We start from the raw sequence: 21,494 nt of genomic DNA on the forward strand, positions 1-21,494 counted from the left end.
TGGGAGGGAGGAGGGGGGAGGGAGGAGGGGGGGAGGGAGGGAGTCGGGCAGGGGGGGAGGAGGTGGGAGGGGGGAGGCGGGAGGGGGGAGGGAGGCGGGAGGGAGGAGGGGGGAGGGAGGGAGGTGGGCAGGGGGGGAGGAGGCGGGCAGGGGGGAGGCGGCGGGAGGGAGGAGGGGGGAGGAGGCGGGGGGGGAGGGCGGGAGGGAGGCGGGCAGGGGGGGAGGAGGCGGGAGGGGGGGAGGCGGGCAGGGGGGGAGGAGGTGGGAGGGCGGGAGGGAGGAGGAGGCGGGAGGCGGGAGGGGGGGAGGGAGGAGGGGGGAGGGAGTCGGGCAGGGGGGAGGAGGCGGGAGGGCGGGAGGAAGGAGGGGGGAGGGCGGGGTGACGGGGTTCCTGGTGTTGTCTGCTCCTCCTGCATCGCAGTGGCCAGTGGCGGGCACCTCCTCTCGCCGCACAGCCTGCCTGCCCGCCGGGGCGCGCTGTGCCTCCCACCCCGCAGCAGCTGCTGCCCTGGTGCACCCCCACAGCAGCTGCTGCCCTGGCGCACCCCCACAGCACCCCACACACACAGCAGCTGCTGCCCTGGAGCACCCCCACAGCACCCCACACACAGCAGCTGCTGCCCTGGCGCACCCCCACACACACAGCACCCCACACACACACAGCAGCTGCTGCCCTGGAGCACCCCCACAGCACCCCACACACACACAGCAGCTGCTGCCCTGGTGCACCCCACAGCACCCCACACACACACAGCAGCTGCTGCCCTGGAGCACCCCCACAGCACCCCACACACACAGCAGCTGCTGCCCTGGCGCACCCCCACACACACAGCAGCTGCTGCCCTGGTGCACCCCCCACAGCACCCCACACACAGCAGCTGCTGCCCTGGTGCACCCCCCCCCCACAGCAGCTGCTGCCTGGGTGTACCCCTCCACAGCACCCCCTCACCCCCCGCCCCCCCTCAACGCTCTAGCCCCCCCCCGTGGCTGTTTATTAGTGTTTTGTGGCCCTTGTTCAGCCACACTTCTTGGCCCTGACGCAGAACACATCTGTACTCTCTTTCATGTTGGGCCTCCACCGCTGTCCGTTTGGCGTGAATTAATGACGGGGAACAGAAGCCACGTGGCTGCTGTGCCCGGGACATTTGATTAACTGTAATGGGAGAATAAGAAGCCTTTCGCTGCCCTAAAGCAGCGGCTGTAAACATGGGCTGTCACGCTAGCTACTCGGGAGACTGGGCTCTGAGGATTGTGGTTTGAAACCAGCAGGGACATCTGTGAGACTCTTATCTCCCACAAACCATGCTGAGAAGGCTGGAAGTGGTTCATGGCTCCAGTGGCGGAGCGCCAGCCCTGAACACAGAGAGGCTCCAGGACCAGACCCACGGGGAGTTCACAGCTTCTGCTGGGAGGGAGGGGCTGTCCACAGGGCCCTGCCCCCTCACCCTGGCTGTCTACAGGGCCCTGCCCCCTCACCCTGGCTGAGCTCTGCTTCTTGGGGACACAGAGGCAGGAGACTCATAGAACAAAAGCATGAGACCCTATCCCAAAAACAAAGGGCTCGGGGCTTGGCTCGGGCGGCGGAGAGCCGGCCCAGCAAGCTCACCGCACTGAGTTCGAGTCCCACCTGGGCCCAGAGGCTCCTCTGGCCGCCGAGGCGCCGAGGGCCGGCGGTGTGGTCACCTTCCCTGGGAAGCCTGGGCCTTGCACCAGGGCCGGCACGACCGGCCTCACCTGTGAGGCCTGGGGCATTTGTTCTCCTGAAGCCGCAGAGCCTGGCACCACGATTCTGCCCTTGTGTGTGGGAGGTGCAGCCGGGCCGCGGACACTGGGGGAGAGCCCCAGGCGGCCCCCGGGCGGGATACGCACGTGCCCCTTCTGTTGCAGGGTCCTGCGGCTGTCTGGTCATGATCCTGTTTGCCTCGGAGGTGAAAATCCACCACCTCTCAGAAAAAATTGCAAACTTCAAAGAAGGGACGTTCGCCTACAGAACACAGAGTGAAAGATATACCACCTCCTTCTGGGTCGTTTTCATGTGCTTCTTTGTTCACTTTTTGAACGGGCTCCTGATACGGCTGGCTGGATTTCAGTTCCCTTTTGCAAAATCTAAAGACGCAGAGACAACTAACGTGGCTGCAGACTTAATGTACTGAAAAGCCTGTGCTTCTGTAATTTTCCCAGTAAGGGACTGAACTTGCTTTGGTCACTTACAGATATAGTTAATTCCACCCATCCTTTCAGATTGCATAAAGTACCAAAACCCTCTGTGAAACTGTTTCCAACTGCCCTATGGACTCCAGAACAGAAGGCAGGCTTTGAAAGGTCGCTCTGCCTGGTGGAAAATGCTTGACCCGGGAAGTCCAGGGAGGTTGGCCGGGATGGAGAAACGGCGGCAGCACAGACATGGCCATGCTGGAGACCCCTGTCCACTCGGGCACCAAGAGGCCCAGGGGGGCATGTGAACACGAGACAATCTCGGAGCGACCCACGTATCTGTTGACACAGGGATGGAACTGTTTTCCTGAAATAGTGAGACATTAAATGAGCATCTCTAGAATGTACCAGTTTGCATGTGTGTGTGTACGTGTGTGCTTGCACGTGCGCGTGCACACACACAGTAGTGTCAGGGCTTGAACTCAGGGCCTCACGCTCTATCACTTGAGCCATACCTTCCATCCTGTCCAAAATGCTCTTTAAAAACCATCTGGAGCCGGGCGCCTGTGGCTCACGCCTGTCATCCTAGCTACTCAGGAAGCTGAGATCTGAGGATCGCAGTTCAAAGCCAGCCTGGGCAGGAAAGTCCGTGAGACTTTTTTTTTTTGCCAGTCCTGGGCTTGAACTCAGGGCCTGGGCGCTGTCCCTCAACTCTTCAGCTCAAGGCTAGCGCTCTACCACTTGAGCCACAGCTCCACTTCCAGCCTTTTCTGTGTATGTGGTGCTGAGGAATCGAACCCAGGGCCTCATGCATGCAAGGCAAGCGCTCTACCACTGAGCCACCTTCCCAGCCCCTGAGACTCTTATCTCCAATTAACCAGCAAAATAGCCAGAAGTGGCACTGTGGCTCAAGTGGTAGAGCGCCAGCCTTGAGCTGAAGAGCTGAGGGACAGCGCCCAGGTCCAGAGTTCAGGCCCCAAGACCGACAAAAAAAAAAAAAAAAAAAAAAAAACAGGAGAAGGGAAGCAGGACGTGCCCCTGGGGTGCAGTGGAACTGGGGTACACACCCTAAGCCCTAAGCCTACAGTGACGTGTCCATCACTGGAGTGACAGCGCCCCGTGAAGACGCCCAGGGAAATCAGGACACACACAGCCAGAAACACTCCAGCTCATCACGATCCTGGAGAAACACAGCTTTCTGAGCAGCTCCCCTCCCCGGTTTGGGGTTGCTAAATAATTTAAATGGCAGAGGTAAAATTTATTTTTTTAATATGACTTTCTAAATAGGAAATCAGGGAACATTTCTCATCATTACATTATTGGGGAGCAAGGATATTGTGATTTCTTATTTCCTTTTCTACACTATGGGTTCCTAATAAATATTAAACAGAGATGCTACCACTAAAAGTTTGAAACTCTACACTATAAATAAACTATAAAGGGGAAACAGAACTTCTGTGTTAGGGTGAGGATGATTCACGGACAGAGACAGGACATAAGAAAGGACTGTGTGTGTGTGTGCGTGTGTGTGTGTGTGCGCGTGTGTGTGTGCGTGTGTGTGTGTGTGCGTGTGCGTGTGTGTGCGTGTGTGCGTGTGTGTGCGTGCGTGCGTGTGTGTACGCGTGTGTGTGCGTGCGTGCGTGTGCGTGCGTGTGTGTGTGCGCGCGTGTGCGTGTGTGCGCGCGTGTGTGCGCGCGTGTGCGTGCGTGCGTGTGTGTGCGTGTGTGCGTGCGTGTGTGCGTGCGTGCGTGTGTGTGCGCGTGTGCGTGTATGTGCGCGTGTGTGCGTGCGTGTGTGTGTGCGTGTGTGTGTGTGTGTGCGTGTGTGTGTGTGTGTGTGTGTGTGTGTGTGTGTGTGTGTGATGGGGACTGACCTCTGGGCCTGGCCTGGGCGCTGTCCCTCAGCTCTTCACCTCAAGGTGAGCACTCTACCACTTGAGCCACAGCACCACTTCTGGTTTTCTGGTGGTTCATTGGCAATAAGGATCTCATGGACTTTCCTGCCTGGGCTGGCTTTGAACCCCAGTCCTCAGATCTCAGCCTCCTGAATAGCTAGGATGACAGGTGTGAGCCACCAGCGCCGCCCGGCTGCACCTCTTATGCTTACAATAAAACACTACGTCTGGCAGAGGGGTGGGGCTCCAACGCAGCAGATCCATTAGGGGATATATGGACACACCCATTTACACACACATGCCATACACATACATGTGTGTACATTCACACACGCACACGCGCGTGTCGGTGCGTGGTGTGCACACCGCATCACACAGATACACAGGCTCACAGGATTCGGGAGTCCAGGCCTCAGTCTTTGGAGCCATCACTGATCAGCTGTGGCCCCCACGGGGCCGAGGGGACGGGGCCGAGGGGACTGGTTTAAACATTAGTCACAGCTACGCCTCAGACCTCTGCAGTCCTGTCCGTGCCAGGGCAGAGATGGGCGTGGGGTTTGCAGGTCAGCGCCAGCATCCAGCCGTCCACACTAAGTCTGCCGACCGCAGCTGCGATCCGCTCAGCCCGCAGGAGGAGAGGGGACTTGCGGAGGACGTCAGAGCCGCCGCGGGCCCTGAGGCCCCACTCCCTGCGGCTTCCCTGGCCCACCCACCACGCAGCCGCGGCCGGCAGGGCTCGTTACCCTTGGCCACCAGTTCTGTCCCAGGACACGGCCAGGCCCCGGCCCGAGCACCGTCCACCAGCTGTCATCTCAGATGCTCTGACAGACAAGTAACCGAAATCCTCTTGTTGACAAACCTCCGTCTGGGATTAAACATTCATGGCACCTATACAATGACAGAGTCCCGGCGTTGCACCTCCGATGAAAGTTTAATCGTGGTCTGACGGCCAGGCTCTCGGTGAGCCCCGGGCAGCGGCTGCCGGCCCGAGCGCCCGCCGGCCAAAGGAGAGGTGAGTGGCCTTGCTGGGGTCTCTGTCCAGACGCCTGGCCGCTCCCAGCCAGGCCTGGTCCTCAACCAAACAACTTCTGCCTCCTAACTCCTCCTTCAGATGGACGTGGACCTCTCCCAGCCTGGGTCCCTGGAGACAACCAGGAAACTTCTATTTCTGGACAAATGGAGAGGAATCTTTGCTTATCCCAGGTGAGAAACCCCGTGCTCCGTGCACCCTGTTCCGCAGGAGGGTGGGGGAGGCAGGTGTCTGAGCGACGGTGTTATCGCTTGCCACACAAGAACTTTCCACCTGGGTCTCCCTTTCAAGCACCTCCTGCCCGGAGGGCCGGCCGCCATCGCCCGCAAGGCCGGGCCGGGGCGGGCTGCACACGGAGTTCAAACGGAGCGAGTCCTTCACTCAATGTGCTCTCTTCATTTTCAGGTTGGGAACCAATATCACCACCCTTCAGGTAATTCCCTTCTCAAAGCCAGTGTGCGCTCATCTAGCCGCGGCTTCAGACTATCATCATCTGTGCATTCCACGCACACAAGGTCACGCAGGCAGTGTGAACACTAGGAAGGCTTTCCTTATACGTTTATCCTAGAGCTACTTTTCACCATTGAGAGCACCATATGGTTATTAAGAAAAAAGTGCAGTAATATTAGACTCTGGAGTTCCTCTACTTGTTAAAGAGAATTACAAGATTCTGTGCGACTGGGTGATCAATGTCCCAGAGGAACGAGGCTCTGGCCGCGGTCCCCGTCTTCATCGGCTTCTTTACCATTTTACAGTGAGGGAAAGACGGTGGAATTCAGGTATCAAAAAAGTGTTTTTGCCATGTGCTGGTGGCTCACGCCTGTCACCCCAGCTACTCAGGAGGCTGAGAGCTGAGGATCACGGTTTGAAGCCAGCCCGGGCAGGAAAGTCCATGAGACTCATCTCCAATTAAAGAAGTGGCGCTGTGGCTCAAGTGGTAGAGCGCCCGCCTTGAGCTGAAGAGCTAGGGACAGCGCCCAGGCCCAGCGTTCAGGCCCCATGACCAAAAAAAAAAGTGTTTCCATATCTTTTTTTTTAACCAAATGTAAGGTTGTGGTGTTTGTGCCTGGTGACCTGAGAAGTCAGAAGGTCACGCGTGTTGTGTGTCAGTGTCGGGGCCAACGCGACACTAAATCCTGGCGCCCATGAGCAAGGTCTTCCCTGTGGGGAGACAGAGCTGTTCTCTGAGCTCTGGGACTGAAGGGTGGTGACTTTGTTCCACCGCATGGGAACAGAAGTTACGGAAAGTGGGAGAAGGGTTGCTAACTTAGGCTGAAATAAGGGGTGGGGTCCTGGGGAGCAGGGGTCAGAATCAAAGAGAGCGAAGCTGCTTTGTCTACTGGCATCGAACAACACCGGCCGGTGAAGGTGGGAGGCTGGACCCCCCTGAGCGCGGCCGCCACGCGAGGCGTGGAGAGCATGTGTGGTCTCCCAGCTGCACCCCACGGCCCCACGGCCCCACGTCCCCTTTGACACAGACCTGGACGTCCGAACGTTCCTGCTGCTAACGTCACATTAGACATCTTTGAACGTGTGGACATGGGTGTTACAGAGAGAGAGAGAGAGTGCTGAGAATCAATGTGATGAAAGCTAATTGAGTTAAATTAAAACAAGACCACCAACTCTGTCCTGGGGTTGGTTTTTTACAAGGATCCCGATGGCCACCGGAGACCCAGCAACAAAGGGGAAGACCGGCCTGGAAGCCCTGGGCGCTCGGGACAAAGATGCACGCCATCCCGCACGCTCTGCCCAGCGCCCACAGCTGCTCCCGACCCCCCAACGCTGGCCGGGCCCCCCATCACCCCGACAGCCGCCCGCGACCCCCCAACACAGGCCGGGCCTCCCATCACCCCGACAGCCGCCCATGACCCCCCAACACAGGCCGAGCCTCCCATCGCCCCGACAGCCGCCCACGACGCCCCAACGCTGGCTGGGCTTTGCATCACCCCGACAGCCACCCGCGACCCCCCAACGCTGGCTGGGCCCCCCATCGCCCCAAGAGCTGCCCGTGACCCCCCAACACTGGCCGGGCTTCCCATCACCCCGACAGCTGCCCGTGACCCCCCAACACTGGCCGGGCTTCCCATCACCCGGACAGCCGCCGCGGTGGGTGCAGCGGGCAAGCCCCAGGAAGGGGAGGGAATCTCCTGCTGTGATGTGAGAGACGGGAAGGGAAGGCGCGGGTCTGGCTAAGAAGAGAGCATCACTAGCATGAGGCATTGGGGTTGGCAGGCTGCCCATCCCAGAGTGTGCATGCACCTGCTCCATAAAAGGTGCACTTGCGGGGGACTCACACTCCAGACACCACTACACAGGGTAAACTAGACCAGACCAGGCAAGGCGCTCTGTGATGAAGGTGATCTGTGATGAAGGTGATCTGTGATGAAGGTGATCTGTGATGAAGGTGATCTGTGATGATGGTGATCTGTGATGAAGGTGATCTGTGATGAAGGTGATCTGTGATGAAGGTGATCTGTGATGAAGGTGATCTGTGATGATGGTGATCTGTGATGAAGGTGATCTGTGATGTGATGAAGGTGATCTGTGATGAAGGTGATCTGTGATGATGGTGATCTGTGATGATGGTGATCTGTGATGAAGGTGATCTGTGATGAAGGTGATCTGTGATGAAGGTGATCTGTGATGAAGGTGATCTGTGATGATGGTGATCTGTGATGAAGGTGATCTGTGATGAAGGCGATCTGTGATGATGGCGATCTGTGATGATGGTGATCTGTGATGAAGGCGCTCTGTGATGAAGGTGATCTGTGATGATGGTGATCTGTGATGAAGGCGCTCTGTGATGATGGCGCTCTGTGATGAAGGTGATCTGTGATGATGGTGATCTGTGATGAAGGTGATCTGTGATGATGGTGATCTGTGATGATGGTGATCTGTGATGAAGGCGCTCTGTGATGATGGCGCTCTGTGATGAAGGTGATCTGTGATGATGGTGATCTGTGATGATGGTGATCTGTGATGAAGGTGATCCGTGATGATGGTGATCTGTGATGAAGGTGATCTGTGATGAAGGTGATCTGTGATGATGGTGATCTGTGATGATGGTGATTTGTGATGATGGTGATCTGTGATGATGGTGATCTATGATGAAGGTGATCTGTGATGGTCATCTGTGATGAAGGTGCTCTGTGATGTCAGTTACTCTGTTATGGACATTGTTAGAGTGTTTGGCCAGCACCTTAGACCTGTAAGTAAGAACCGCAGCAGCCTTTGGCCGTGGACACTGCATGGAATCAGGGCCCATGTCCGTGGGCCCTAGATTCCCAGGGAAGCCCCTGGTTTTACGCGGAGGCCTGGGCCTAGGAAGAGTCCTTGGCTGAATGGTTCACTTCTCCTTTGCAGAAGCTGAGGCAGAGCCTCTTTGGGGACGCGGCCCAGGTCTTCAGCCGTGACTGGCAGAGGGCCGGATTCACGTTCCACCCTCCTTCTGACCTGGCTTTGACTTTGGAAGTTGCAACAGTAATAACCAATTTTTCTAATTTCTAAACAGCTAGTTTTTCTAAATCCCCAACTCAATTTCTCCAATTATTATCTATATTTTTCTACCTGTCTACACCTGCAGTAGTTCATACGTTCCTTATAGTCATAGTTAGAAACACACATGTCAACCAGGCACCTTGGGTCACACCTAGAATCCTAGCTACTCAGGAGGCTGAGATCTGAGGATCGCAGTTCAAAGCCAGCCTGGGCAGGAAAGTCCGTGGGACTCTCATCTCTAATTAACTACCAAGAAGCCAGAAGTGGAGCTGTGGGTCAGGTGGTAGAGCGTTAACCTTAAGTGTAAAAGCTCACAGACCGTGCCCAGCTCCTGGGTTTAGCACTTGCACACACATACACACGCGCACACACACGCACGCGCGCGCGTGCACACACACACCTCTATAACTTTAAACATAATGTCCAACAGTCAGAGGCGGCTCCAGCACACCCATGCTGTGAGGGTGGAGAAAGCCCCAGCGCGGTCCCCCCCCCCCATCAGATTCCAGTCCTGCCTGCCCCGTCACCCGCCCGCCCAGCTTCCCTCCTCTCCCGTCGGCGGTGGGACCGGAGTCGTGGAGGGGCGCGGGGTTAGGGTTAGCCCCAGGCCCAGGCCCCCGAGACGCCGCCCTGGCTGGCCACGGCCCACGGGGAGGGGAGGCCCTGCCAGGTTCAGGGAGGAGGAAGACGCCATCCCAAGGTCCCCCCCGCCCCCACCAGGGAGGCGCAAGGAGCATCCAGATGGCTGTGCAGGGGTCTGTCCTCAAGCATCTGTTGTTCACCAGGAGCGCGGAAGCCGGCCAGCTGCGCGGGTGAGACTCGGGAGGGGGCCGGGGCACGGGGCCTCCCACTGCCCCCCACACCGCCCCTGGGCCCGTCCTGGGGAGCGGGCGTCCCCTCGGGCCGGGGCACGGGGCCTCCCACTGACCCCCACACTGCCCCTGGGCCCATCCTGGGGAGCGGGTGTCCCCTCGGGCCGGGGCACGGGGCCTCCCACTGACCCCCACACTGCCCCTGGGCCCGTCCTGGGGAACGGGCGTCCCCTCAGGCCGGGGCATGAGGTCGGCAGGCTTCCTGCTCCACGGAGCCCGGCCCGGGAAGCGAAGCCCGGACTCTTGCTGAGCCCACGTGCACGTCACCTGGGGTTCTGAGGAGCCGAGGGCCGGACGCCCGGTAAATCAAGGGCCCCCGCCTCGGACGAGGCTGGCAATCAGGGTGGCCGTCAAATACGTCTCACAAGGACAGCTCACACGGGTTCGAATTTAGTCTCAGAAATGAACAAGACCCTCTCACGTGCAGAGTCCTAAGTTAGCTGTGAGAGAGGAGAGGAATCAGTAAGAAGCAAAGACTGGCCTCGGGCAAAGCAAGTCACCACCCTGGGGCGGGCTTGGAAAGGGCCGGCGTGGAGGGCCGGGGACCCCAGCGGAGTTCAGGATGGAGGACGGAGGACGGAGGACGGAGGACCGAGGATGGAGGATGGAAGATGGAGGATGGAGGACTGGGGACCAAGGATGGAGGAGGGAGGAGGGAGGAGGGAGGACTGGGGACCAAGGATGGAGGAGGGAGGAGGGAGGAGGGAGGACTGGGGACCGAGGAGGGAGGAGGGAGGAGGGAGGAGGGAGGAGGGAGGAGGGAGCCGGTGACCGAGGGGCTCATCTCCAGGGACCCCGGTGTGGGCACAGCCAGGCGACGTGCTCATGGTGCAGGCTGACGAAGGCCAGACACCTGTGCTGGGCAGGGACTCGGTGCAGCCGGCAGGCCGCCCGCGGGCCGCCCCGTCCTCCAGCCCCTGTGTTGCAGGCTGCGTGGGCTGAGCGGGCCGGAGCAGGAGCGAGCCCTGGCCGCCGCCCTGGCCGACAGCCTGTGGGCGGCCGGAGCAGCACAGAGGGCCACCGTCTGCCTGGCCCCGGGGGACCATCGCGTGACCCCCACGCCCAACCACGCCGGGGCCGACATCACGGAGAGGGTAGGCGCGCCGCACCCCTGCGGCCACGCACGAGGCCGGAGCGTGTGGGGGCGTGTGGGTGCATGTGTGCATCAGTGTGTGTGCATCTGTGTGTGCATCAGTGTGTGCATCTGTGTGTGAATCTGTGTGCATGTGTGTGCATGTGTGTGCATCTGCGTGTGCATGTGTGTACCTGTGCATGTGTGCATCTGTGTGTGCATCTGTGTGCATGTGTGTACCTGTGCATGTGTGCATCTGTGTGTGCATCTGTGTGCATGTGTGAACCTGTGCATGTGTGTGCATCTGTGTGCATCTGTGTGTGAATCTGTGTGCATGTGTGTGCATGTGTGTGCATCTGCGTGTGCATGTGTGTACCTGTGCATGTGTGCATCTGTGTGTGCATCTGTGAGCATGTGTGTACCTGTGCATGTGTGCATCAGTGTGTGCATCTGTGTGTGCATGTGTGTACCTGTGCATGTGTGCATCTGTGTGTGCATCTGTGTGCATGTGTGAACCTGTGCATGTGTGCATCTGTGTGTGCATCTGTGTGTGCATCAGTGTGTGCATCTGTGTGTGAATCTGTGTGCATGTGTGTGCATGTGTGTGCATCTGTGAGCATGTGTGTACCTGTGCATCTGTGTGTGCATCTGTGAGCATGTGTGTACCTGTGCATGTGTGCATCTGTGTGTGTGCATCTGTGTGTGCATCTGTGTGTGAATCTGTGTGCATGTGTGTGCATGTGTGTGCATATGTGTGTGCATGTGTGTATCTGTGCATCTGTGTGTGAATCTGTGTGCATGTGTGTGCATGTGTGTGCATCTGTGTGCATGTGTGTACCTGTGCATGTGTGCATCTGTGTGGGAGGCTGGGGGGGAGGCTGGGGGGGAGGCTAGGGGGGAGGCTGGGGGGGGAGGCTGGGGAGGAGGCTGGGGGGGAGGCTGGGGAGGAGGCGGGCCGCACACGGACCTCTCTCCCTTCCTGCTCCCTCCCGTCCCTAGCTGCAGCTGTTTGAATTTCCCGAGAAAGCAGCCATGGAGAAGTTCATCTGCGATCACGTGCAGAGCGTAAGTGTCCGGTGCTGAGGGCTGCCTTCCCGCGGCACCCAGCCCGCGGGATCCTCTCCATTTTGGGGACGTGCTTCTAACAGGCATTTTTGAAGGGCCAATTGGGGGCGAAGAAAGGGATAGACAGGAAGGGAAGCCGGCCTCTCCCTCCCAGCCTCCCCGGTGTGAGAGGGCCGTGGCCTTCTTCACAGGGACTGTCGGGTCAGGAGAGGTCAGACGGGGGCGGAGTGGGGTCCAGGGGTTCCCCCTCTCTCTCTAGGGGAACCCCACCGTCACGACACTCGGGGAACGCAGTGCGCGGTAACCCAGGCCAAGACGCCAAGGGCTGGTCGTAGGTTCTTTACGAGGGAAAGACGGGGAGAGGGCGGGAGAGGAGCTGCCGGTGGAGCCGCGGTGCTTTCTAGAAGGTGGACACCCAGAGACAGGCTCCCCGGGGGCTCGGAAGGCCAGCGGCCGGCGCTTGCTGCGCTGAGAGCCACCGAGCCACGGCTGTGGCGTTGCGGCAGACACGGAAGCCACGGCGGCCCAGGGCGCTCCGGGCCACCCTCTCACATGCGTGCAGGATGGTTGCTTGACTTCCCGGCCGGGTCCAGGCTGCGGTGCGTTCTGTGGCAGGCGAGCCCGGCCCCCGCCCGGCCCCCGCCCGGCCCGCGTCTCCTCAGGACCCTCCCACACCGCCACGGCTCCAGGGGCCTCAACCCCGGGCAGAGACCTGACCGCACACACAAGGCCAGCACAGACGGCGCGATCTGGGGACCACACGTGACCTTCAGAAAGGTCGAAGCAGACAGTCATCTGGCCAGGAAACAGAGGCAGGCCTCAAAGAGAGACAGACGCCGCTTTTGCTTTGGATCCAGAATGGCCTAAGAACTGACACGACCCCGTGTGCTCCTCAGCTCGTTCAACCTTTGCACCGAACACGGGGAAAGTTTATTTTTCTCCTGCGATCACGGACGGAACTGCGGGAGGCTGGAACTCAATGAAACTCCTAAGTAGGTGTCGGTGGTAGAGCTGGTCTGGACCCCGATCCGAGTGTCTCCGTGCTGTCTCTGAGCTCTGTGAGCAGCGGTCGGCCAGCAAGCGGGCATGGAGCACAAGGCCCGGCCCGGCACTGAGCGTCTGCCAGGAGAGATTCCCGGCCTGCGATCGGAAGAGAATCGCTGGTGCCAGAGGACGGAAAGCCGGGAACACAAGGATGGCGGCCGTGGCCGTGGGCAGGCTAGGAGCCCTGAGTGGAACAAGAGCAGGGCTTGGGGGGAGCAGCCATGGGGGGGGCGGCCGTGGGGGGGCGGCTGGGGGGGTCCTGTGCGTCCTGCAGGCTCAGGCTGCGAGTCCACAACCTCGTGCCCCTTTCCGCCATGGCTTTCAGGTAAAAGCACTTTCCTTCCTCAAACAGTTCCAAGGAGAAGGAAGCCATGGAGTCATCCTGTTTCTTTGCAGCCTGGTTTTCTCCAGAACGTTCCAGAGGTAGGTTCTCCCAGTGTTGGTTCGGGAGCTCCAGGGGGCGGCGTCCCCGGGGACGGGCTCGGGGCGTCTCCCCGCTCCGGCTGGACACTCCAGCCTTTCCTGGTGGACGCGCCCTTGGGCGCAGGCTGGGCCTGTGACTGGGCAGGCGATGTCTCCGCGAGACCCGCACACGGCCATGCTCTCAGGGATTCGTGAGCCAAGACGCAGACCCGCCCTCCCACAGCCTCCACGCGGGGCGGAGCAGAGCGCTGGCTCAGGGGGTAGAGCACCAGCCTCAGGAAAAGGACCCAGGCCCTGAGTTCAAGCCCTGGGACTGGCACACACAGGAAAAGAGACACAAAACACAGCGGTCCCAGTGGGCCCAAGCGGGGAAGGGTCCCGGCAGACGGGGTGTCAGAGATGGCTGGGTGTGGAAGAAGCCAGCTTCCCTGGGGCGGAGCTGGTGACCTCTCCCCTCCCACCTGTCCCCCCCCCCCCGCGCCCCCCTCCCAGCCCCGGGCCGGTCCTGGAGGACTTCCCGGTGGGCTTTGGGAGTGGAGGTGGCGGGAACGCCCCTCCGTCCCAGCCCTGCTGCCCACCACCGCCCCTCCCACAGGCTTCGGCGCGACCTGGGCTCTGCCACCACAGCCCTGCTGCAGCCCAGCGCCGGGGGCTTCCGGTGCAGGCAGGTGGGTGGCGCCTGTGCTTTTGGCCTAGACGCGGCCCCTTCTTCCCCTGAGCATCCTGTGGCCTTCGAGAGACAAAGATGCAGCCGGGCGCCGGTAATCCCAGCTACTCAGGAGGCTGAGATCTGAGGATCGCGGTTCAAAGCCAGCCTGGGCAGGAAAGTCCATGAGACTCTGATCTCCAATGAACCCTTAGAAAACCAGAAGTGGTGCCGTGGCTCAAGTGGTAGAGCGCCAGCCTTGTGTAAAACTCAGCTCAAGGCTAGTAGCTGGGTTCTGAGTTCAAGCCCCAAGACTGGCATCCAAAAAAAGTAAATTAGAAAAGGAAAATGAGGGTGGAGAGGGGCCCTGCTAGCAGAGGCTCGCTTGCGTCAGCCTTCCAAGGTGTAGGGGTTGTACGGGAGCTCCATCAGGAGAGCCAGAGACACCGCAGTTTGAGATGGAGCTGGGGGTCTTTATCCGGAGGCTGGCGTCCACAGTGGACTCCTGCAGCCCAGAACCTAACTCGCTCAGCGCTTTTAAAGACCAAAGCCACGTGTTTGGGATGGAGACCTGGCCCAAGCAAGGCACCCAGGGAAAAGCATCTAGGGAAATACAATTCCCGTGCAGCGGAACCGTCGAAGCCGAGCAAGTCCAACCGTTCAGGGAGACAGGGGCGGCCCGAGCCCAGCCAGCATGGCCTCTGCCATCCAAGGGCAGCCCCTCCCCGCCAGGCCGGTCACGGGTCAGGGGTCAGGGGTCAGGGGCAGCCCCGCACCCAGGACCACGTGGCCGGTCACAGGTCGGGGGTCAGGGGCAGCCCCTCCCCTCCAGGCCGGTCATGGGTCGGGGGTCGGGGGCAGCCCCTCACCCAGGACCACGTGGCCGGTCACAGGTTGGGGGTCGGGCAGCCCCTCACCCAGGACCATGTGGCCGGTCACAGGTCGGGGGTCGGGGGCAGCCCCTCACCCAGGACCGCGTGGCCGGGCTGGTCACGGGTCAGGGGTCAGGGCAGCCCCGCACCCAGGGCCGCGTGGCCGGTCACGGGTCGGGGGTCAGGGGTCGGGGCAGCCCCGCACCCAGGACCGCGTGGCCGGTCACGGGTCGGGGGTCAGGGGCAGCCCCGCACCCAGGACCACGTGGCCAGTCACAGGTCGGGGGTCAGGGGCAGCCCCTCCCCTCCAGGCCGGTCACGGGTCGGGGGTCGGGGCAGCCACTCACCCAGGACCGCGTGGCCGGTCACGGGTCGGGGGTCGGGGCAGCCCCGCACCCAGGACTGCGTGGCCGGTCATAGGTCGGAGGTCAGGGGCAGCCCCGCGCCCAGGGCCGCGTTTCCAGGGACCAGGCGGTCACTCAGACCCGGCCTCCATACTTGGAGACACAGCTGGTTTCTCCCGAATTGTGCCCCGGTTCAGAGGTGGAGTGTTGCTCAATGCGTGTTGAAGACGCCCTGTCACCCTGCCCCAGGCCGCGCTGAACTTGATTCTGACGGGACGAGCGAGCCCTGCGGTCTCCGACGGTGCGGAAGGCACGGAAGGCGGGGTCCTGACCCGCAGCGACATCGGCTACCTGCAGTGGGGCAAGGACGGGCCCGGGGGCCACGGACTCCCACCGGTGAGTGCTCCCCGTGAGTGCCGCCACGGGCCGGGGCCACGGCTCCCCCCACCCCCGTGAGTGCCGCCACGGCCTCCTCCCCACCCCCGTGAGTGCTGCCACGGGCCGGGGCCACGGCTCCCCCCACCCCCGTGAGTGCTGCCACGGGCCGGGGCCACGGCCTCCCCCCACCCCCGTGAGTGCCGCCACGGCCTCCTCCCCACCCCCGTGAGTGCCGCCACGGGCCGGGGCCACGGCTCCCCCCACCCCCGTGAGTGCCGCCACGGGCCAGGGCCACAGCTCCCCCCACCCCTGTGAGTGCCGCCACGGGCCGGGGCCACGGCTCCCCCCACCCCTGTGAGTGCCGCCACGGGCCGGGGCCACGGCTCCCCCCACCCCTGTGAGTGCCGCCACGGGCCGGGGCCACGGCTCCCCCCACCCCCGTGAGTGCCGCCACGGCCTCCCCCCACCCCCGTGAGTGCCGCCACGGGCCGGGGCCACGGCTCCCCCCACCCCCGCCACGGGCCGGGGCCACGGCTCCCCCCACCCCTGTGAGTGCCGCCACGGGCCGGGGCCACGGCCTCCCTTCCCCCCACCCCCGTGAGCACCGTCGGCTCCCAGCCCAGCAACCAGAAAACGAAAGTCCAGATATGACAGCAATTCAAGTCTGAACTGTTCTGCTCCTTTACTGCATTCCTGTTGGCCTCTTATCACTACATACACACACGTACACACACACACGTACACAATGCTCACACATGCTCACACACATGCACACCCACACATGCTCACACATGCACACCCACACATGCTCACACATGCACACTCACACATGCTCACACACACATGCACACTCACATACATGCACACTCACATACACGCTCACACACATGCTCATTCGCACACACATGCTCACACACATGCACGCTCACACACTTGTTCACTCACTGCGGTCTAAGCAGAAACTCCAAGCTATTGGCTTCGTATTTGCATCGCACACCTTTCATGTCTGTAGAACATGGATAATGGAAGTGATGTGTGAAAATATTTCTAAAAATTATTTGAAATGTACAAAGCCGGGCGCCATGGCTCACGCCTGTCATCCCAGCTGCTCAGGAGGCCGAGAGCTGAGGACCACGGTTCAAAGCCAGCCCGGGCAGGAGAGTCCATGAGACTCTCATCTCCAATGAACCACCAGAAAAAGCCAGAAGTGCACTGTAGCCAGCGGTGGAGCTCCGGGACAGCGCCCAGGCCCAGAGTTCAAACCTCGGGATGGACAAAAGTAAGACAAAATGAAGGGCTGCACAGATCTCTGGAGAGGCCTCCCCTCCCGCTGCGGGGACCCGCTCTCAGGCACAAACGCTGCCCAGCGCTGGCGCTTCCCACCTGAGACTTCACACGTGACACCGGGGAAGGGGCCGCGCCCTCGGAACCCGTCCACAGTGCTTCCAGCCCAGGGACTCACCCCTGACGAAGGGTCAACCGCACGCTGGCACACACAACCCGAGCTGGAGGGCGGACACCACAAAGACCAGCGGGCAGCCAAGACCGCCCGAACCCCAGAGCAACGCGGTGTCCGTGGTGTCTCCACAGACGTGAGAGCTCATCCTGAGACCCAGAGCCTGTCAGCAGACAGACAGACAGGCAGACACGCTGCTCAGCAGGAACACCCCTCCCAGCAGGCTCTCCGCCTTTGCATCGCCATCGCCTGCACTGTGAAGGAGTAACTCCCCAGAGGACACCTACCAAGTGTCTTCCGTGTATACCTCGTGACACCAAGGCTTTCCTGCCCGGGCTGGCTTTGAACCGCGATCCTCAGATCTCTGACAGGGATTACATTTACTCTTTACCTCACCTGCAAACCAACCCAAGAATTCTCCACTCTCCCCGTGAGACCACCCGGCTCTTTAGTCGAGTCCACTAAGGAAAACCACAGCCCCACGGCGCCCGCGGTGCACCGCCAGCCTCGAGGCCTTCCAGTCGGCCGCCAGCCTCACACGCCTCGGGAGGCTGGGGAGCTGCGGGGGCGCTGTCCACACACCTTGCGTCCCCTCCTAGGTGGGCAGCAGGCTGAAGACGCCCCGGTTCCCCATCTGGCTGTGCAGCATCCAGGGCCACCACAGCCTCGTCTTCTGCACCGACAGACGGCTGCTGTCCGACTGGAAAGCGGAGCGCGTCTTCGAGCTGCACTTCTACAGTGGCCGCCCTGCCCGGGAGGGGCCCGTGCGGCTCACAGTGGGTGAGCGCTTCGCCCGGCCTGGGCCACCAGCCTGCGCAGTTCCCACCCGAGCCCTTCTTCCGGGACCTTTTATCTTGGAGCGCGGGGCGTTAATGCCTGAGCAAAGGCGTGCCAGAACAGAGAGGAGGATGCTCCCGTGGCCAAGCCCCCGGTGGCCAGCCGGCCGGGCTGCCACCCTCACCACTCGGGAGTCGAGGCCAATCCAGGCAGAAAGGTCCTCCCACTTTCATCCCCCAAACACTCAGCAAACAGCTAGACTAGCGGCATGGCTGAAGTGGTAGAGAGCGTCTAGCAAGCCAGTTAGTGAGTCCAGGGCCCTGGATTGAAACCCAGGGAAAGGAAGGGAGGGGGGAGGGGAGGGGGGAGGGGAGGGGGGAGGGGAGGGGGACGGGAGGGGAGGGGAGGAGAGGGGGAAGGAAGGGGGAGGGGAGGGGGAAGGGAGGAGGAGGGGAGGGGGGAGGGGAGGGGAGGGGGGAGGGGAGGGGGACGGGAGGGGAGGGGAGGAGAGGGGGAAGGAAGGGGGGAGGGGAGGGGAGGGGGAAGGGGAGGGGGACGGGAGGGGAGGAGAGGGGAGTGGGAGGGGAGGGGGACGGGAGGGGGACGGGAGGGGAGGGGAGGGGAGGGGGGAGGGGAGGGGAGTGGGAGGGGAGGGCAGGGGAGGGGGACGGGAGGGGGACGGGAGGGGAGGGAAGGGGAGGGGGAAGGGGAGGGGAGGAGAGGGGGGAGGGGAGGGGGGAGGGGAGGGGGGAGGGGAGGGGAGAGGGGAGGGGAGGGGAGGGGAGGGGAGGGGGGAGGGGAGGGGGGAGGGGAGGGGGGAGGGGAGGGGAGGGGGACGGGAGGGGAGGGGAGGGGAGGGGGGAGGGGAGGGGGGAGGGGAGGGGGGAGGGGAGGGGAGGGGGACGGGAGGGGAGGGGGGAGGGGAGGGGAGGGGAGGGGGACGGGAGGGGGACGGGAGGGGAGGGAAGGGGAGGGGGAAGGGGAGGGGAGGAGAGGGGGGAGGGGAGGGGGGAGGGGAGGGGGGAGGGGAGGGGGACGGGAGGGGAGGAGAGGGGAGTGGGAGGGGAGGGGGACGGGAGGGGGACGGGAGGGGAGGGGAGGGGAGGGGGGAGGGGAGGGGAGTGGGAGGGGAGGGGAGGGGAGGGGGACGGGAGGGGGACGGGAGGGGAGGGAAGGGGAGGGGGAAGGGGAGGGGAGGAGAGGGGGGAGGGGAGGGGGGAGGGGAGGGGAGAGGGGAGGGGAGGGGAGGGGAGGGGAGGGGGGAGGGGAGGGGGGAGGGGAGGGGGGAGGGGAGGGGAGGGGGAGGGGAGGGGGAGGGGAGGGGAGGGGAGGGGAGGGGGTAGGGGAGGGGGACGGGGGGGACAGGCGGGCCCCGGCATGGCGGGGGGGGGCCGGGGGGGCCTCCGGCACAGGCGCCCACCCCGGTGTGCACGGCTGCCCTTCTGCAGACACCCACGCCCACCTGTGGGAGCAGGATGGCGGCGCAGAGGGTCGCGGCCCAGGAGGACGGTGCTGCCCGGTGGAGATGGTGATCAGAACCAAGTGGAGAGAGGCCACGGTCGCCTGGAATGGGGCTCTTCCTCCGCTCTAGGAGAGAACTGGGGGTGAGCCTCCAGCAGCCGGACCATGGGGCGCAGGGGCCAGGGCCGGGGCCTCCTGCCCATCCCCAGCGCAGGCCGGTCACTCCCCTGGGAGGGGTCGCGGGCCCCGGCGCGGGGCTGTGTGGCGTGCCCTCTGGGGTCACGGGGCTGTGTGGCGTGCCCTCTGGGGTCACGGGGCTGTGTGGCGTGCCCTCTGGGGTCACGGGGTCACGTGGCATGTCCTCTGGGGTCACGGGGCTGTGTGGCGTGCCCTCTGGGGTCACGGGGCTGTGTGGCGTGCCCTCTGGGGTCACGGGGCTGTGTGGCGTGCCCTCTGGGGTCACGGGGCTGTGTGGCGTGTCCTCTGGGGTCACGGGGCTGTGTGGCGTGTCCTCTGGGGTCACGGGGCTGTGTGGCGTGTCCTCTGGGGTCACGGGGCTGTGTGGCGTGCCCTCTGGGGTCACGGGGTCACGGGGTCGCGTGGCGTGTCCTCTGGGGTCACGGGGCTGTGTGGCGTGCCCTCTGGGGTCACGGGGTCGCGTGGCATGTCCTCTGGGGTCACGGGGCTGTGTGGCGTGCCCTCTGGGGTCACGGGGCTATGTGGCGTGCCCTCTGGGGTTACGGGGCTGTGTGGCGTGCCCTCTGGGGTCATGGGGCTGTGTGGCATGTCCTCTGGGGTCATGGGGCTGTGTGGCATGTCCTCTGGGGTCACGGGGCTGTGTGGCGTGCCCTCTGGGGTCACGGGGTCGCGTGGCGTGCCCTCTGGGGTCACGGGGCTGTGTGGCGTGTCCTCTGGGGTCACGGGGCTGTGTGGCATGCCCTCTGGGGTCACAGGTCTGCGTGGCGTGCCCTCTGGGGTCACGGGGTCGCGTGGCGTGCCCTCTGGGGTCACGGGGTCGCGTGGCGTGCCCTCTGGGGTCACGGGGTCGTGTGGCGTGCCCTCTGGGGTCACGGGGCTGCGTGGCGTGCCCTCTGGGGTCACGGGGTCGTGTGGCGTGCCCTCTGGGGTCACGGGGTCGTGTGGCGTGCCCTCTGGGGTCACGGGGTCGTGTGGCGTGCCCTCTGGGGTCACGGGGTCGTGTGGCGTGCCCTCTGGGGTCACGGGGCTGCGTGGCGTGCCCTCTGGGGTCTCCTCTACCTCTCCTCCATCTCACCAAAAAGAGAACGCAGCCCTCTCCTCTGTGGGTCCCAAACACGCCTTGCCCCGCACGAGTCTCTCCAGGCCCGTGGAGGGACCGCGGGAAGCTCTCGCACACGCACGTGCAAGCCGGGGCCTCAGCCGTGGCGTCCTGGGGCAGAGGCCGCCCGGCAGGCTGCGGCCGGGCCGCGGCGGGGCCGGCGGTGGGCGAGGCCAGGCCGGGAGCCGGCTCCCACCAGGACTGCGTCTGCCTCCTTGTTCATACACTGGCATCGGTGACTAACAAAAGCTGAAAGAGAAGTCTCATTCCCGCACAGACCAGGATTCTACGCAAAAATAGCATCCACGCGTCGGCCCGTGTCTGAGGCCAGCTGTCCGGTTAGGAATGTGGTCGGCCGAATGCCTGGCCGTGTTCCGCACAGACTCAGAACAAGCACACGCTCTTCCCACAGAACCCTCCAGACGCCCGGCCGCCACCCCCAGGCGCCACCTCCCACACCCAGGATTTAAACCCGGAAATCACGGGCCAGTTTCCAAGGCACAACGTTCCTGCGTTCGAGGACAATGCTGATGTGTTCGGTGGATTTTCGTGTGGCACAATAATAATGCCGTCCCCTGAGGAATGAGTAGAAAATGGGAATGCGGCGCATGGCGAACGGTGTCAGCCAGGGCCAGCACGGCTGGGCTGCAGGAGGCATGTCACCGGCGGCCAGGTGCATCACCCGCAGCCAGGCGCATCACCCGCAGCCATGCGCATCACCCGCAGCCATGTGCATCACCCGCAGCCATGCGCGTCACCCGCGGCCAGGTGCATCACCCGCGGCCAGGCGCGTCACCCGCGGCCAGGAGCGTCACCGCAGCCAGGCGCGTCTCCCACAGCCAGGTGCGTCACCGGCAGCCAGCCGCATCACCCGCGGCCATGCGCGTCACCCGCGGCCATGCGCGTCACCAGCGGCCATGCACGTCACCCGCGGCCAGCCACGTCACCCGCGGCCAGCCGTGTCACCCGCAGCCATGCGCGTCACCCACGGCCAGGCGCGTCACCCGCGGCCATGCGCGTCACTCGCGGCCATGCGCGTCACCCGCAGCCATGCGCGTCACCCGCAGCCATGCGCCTCACCCGCAGCCAGGCGCGTCACCCGCAGCCATGCATCACCCGCAGCCAGCCGCCTCGCTGGCGGCCAGGCTCCTCCCCGGCTGTGTCTGCCCCCTCTGCCCACCCCTGCTTCCCCTTGGAAGTTTTCATTTGTC

General features: G+C 63.0%; 3 protein-coding genes across 4 annotated transcripts in view; 2 read left to right on the forward strand and 1 right to left on the reverse strand.

Moving 5' to 3' along the window:
* The window catches only part of LOC138804475 (clarin-1), a 22,799-nt gene extending 20,261 nt beyond the window's left edge, over positions 1-2,538 (forward strand). For both annotated transcript variants that reach the window (XM_069988746.1, XM_069988747.1), the window contains one exon: positions 1,888-2,538. In XM_069988746.1, the coding sequence (XP_069844847.1) occupies positions 1,888-2,153 (266 nt within the window). In that variant the 3' untranslated portion in view covers positions 2,154-2,538. The remainder of the gene's footprint in view (positions 1-1,887) is intronic.
* Positions 2,404-19,116, forward strand: LOC138804510 (inactive ubiquitin carboxyl-terminal hydrolase MINDY-4B-like). Its single transcript, XM_069988813.1, has 13 exons — positions 2,404-2,529; positions 5,002-5,060; positions 5,484-5,511; positions 6,729-7,184; positions 8,442-8,558; positions 9,297-9,388; positions 10,377-10,542; positions 11,520-11,585; positions 12,982-13,052; positions 13,648-13,720; positions 15,164-15,310; positions 17,348-17,528; positions 18,974-19,116. The coding sequence occupies exons 1-13, from the start codon at positions 2,404-2,406 to the stop codon at positions 19,114-19,116; spliced, it is 1,725 nt and encodes a 574-aa protein (XP_069844914.1).
* A 449-nt stretch (positions 19,117-19,565) lies between these two features.
* Positions 19,566-20,893, reverse strand: LOC138804511 (uncharacterized). The gene is made up of 2 exons (XM_069988814.1): positions 20,767-20,893; positions 19,566-20,254 (listed from the first exon to the last, which is right to left on the reverse strand). The coding sequence occupies exons 1-2, from the start codon at positions 20,891-20,893 to the stop codon at positions 19,566-19,568; spliced, it is 816 nt and encodes a 271-aa protein (XP_069844915.1).
* Positions 20,894-21,494: the final 601 nt, after the last annotated feature.

Source organism: Dipodomys merriami, unplaced genomic scaffold (assembly GCF_024711535.1).
Source record: "Dipodomys merriami isolate MVZ:Mamm:240054 unplaced genomic scaffold, mDipMer1.0.p SCAF_367, whole genome shotgun sequence".
NCBI lineage: Eukaryota > Metazoa > Chordata > Mammalia > Rodentia > Heteromyidae > Dipodomys > Dipodomys merriami.

Bases quoted from the DNA above. Each gene is read 5' to 3' on its own strand.
- LOC138804510 (XM_069988813.1), top strand. From the start codon at position 2,404: ATGGCCATGCTGGAGACCCCTGTCCACTCGGGCACCAAGAGGCCCAGG. The intron at 5,512-6,728 runs GTAATTCCCTTC...GTTTTTTACAAG, and splicing joins CCAATATCACCACCCTTCAG to GATCCCGATGGCCACCGGAG. The intron at 13,721-15,163 runs GTGGGTGGCGCC...ACCCTGCCCCAG, and splicing joins GGGGCTTCCGGTGCAGGCAG to GCCGCGCTGAACTTGATTCT.
- LOC138804511 (XM_069988814.1), bottom strand. From the start codon at position 20,893: ATGCGCCGCATTCCCATTTTCTACTCATTCCTCAGGGGACGGCATTAT. The intron at 20,255-20,766 runs GTGATTTCCGGG...CTTTTTGGTGAG, and splicing joins TGTGCCTTGGAAACTGGCCC to ATGGAGGAGAGGTAGAGGAG.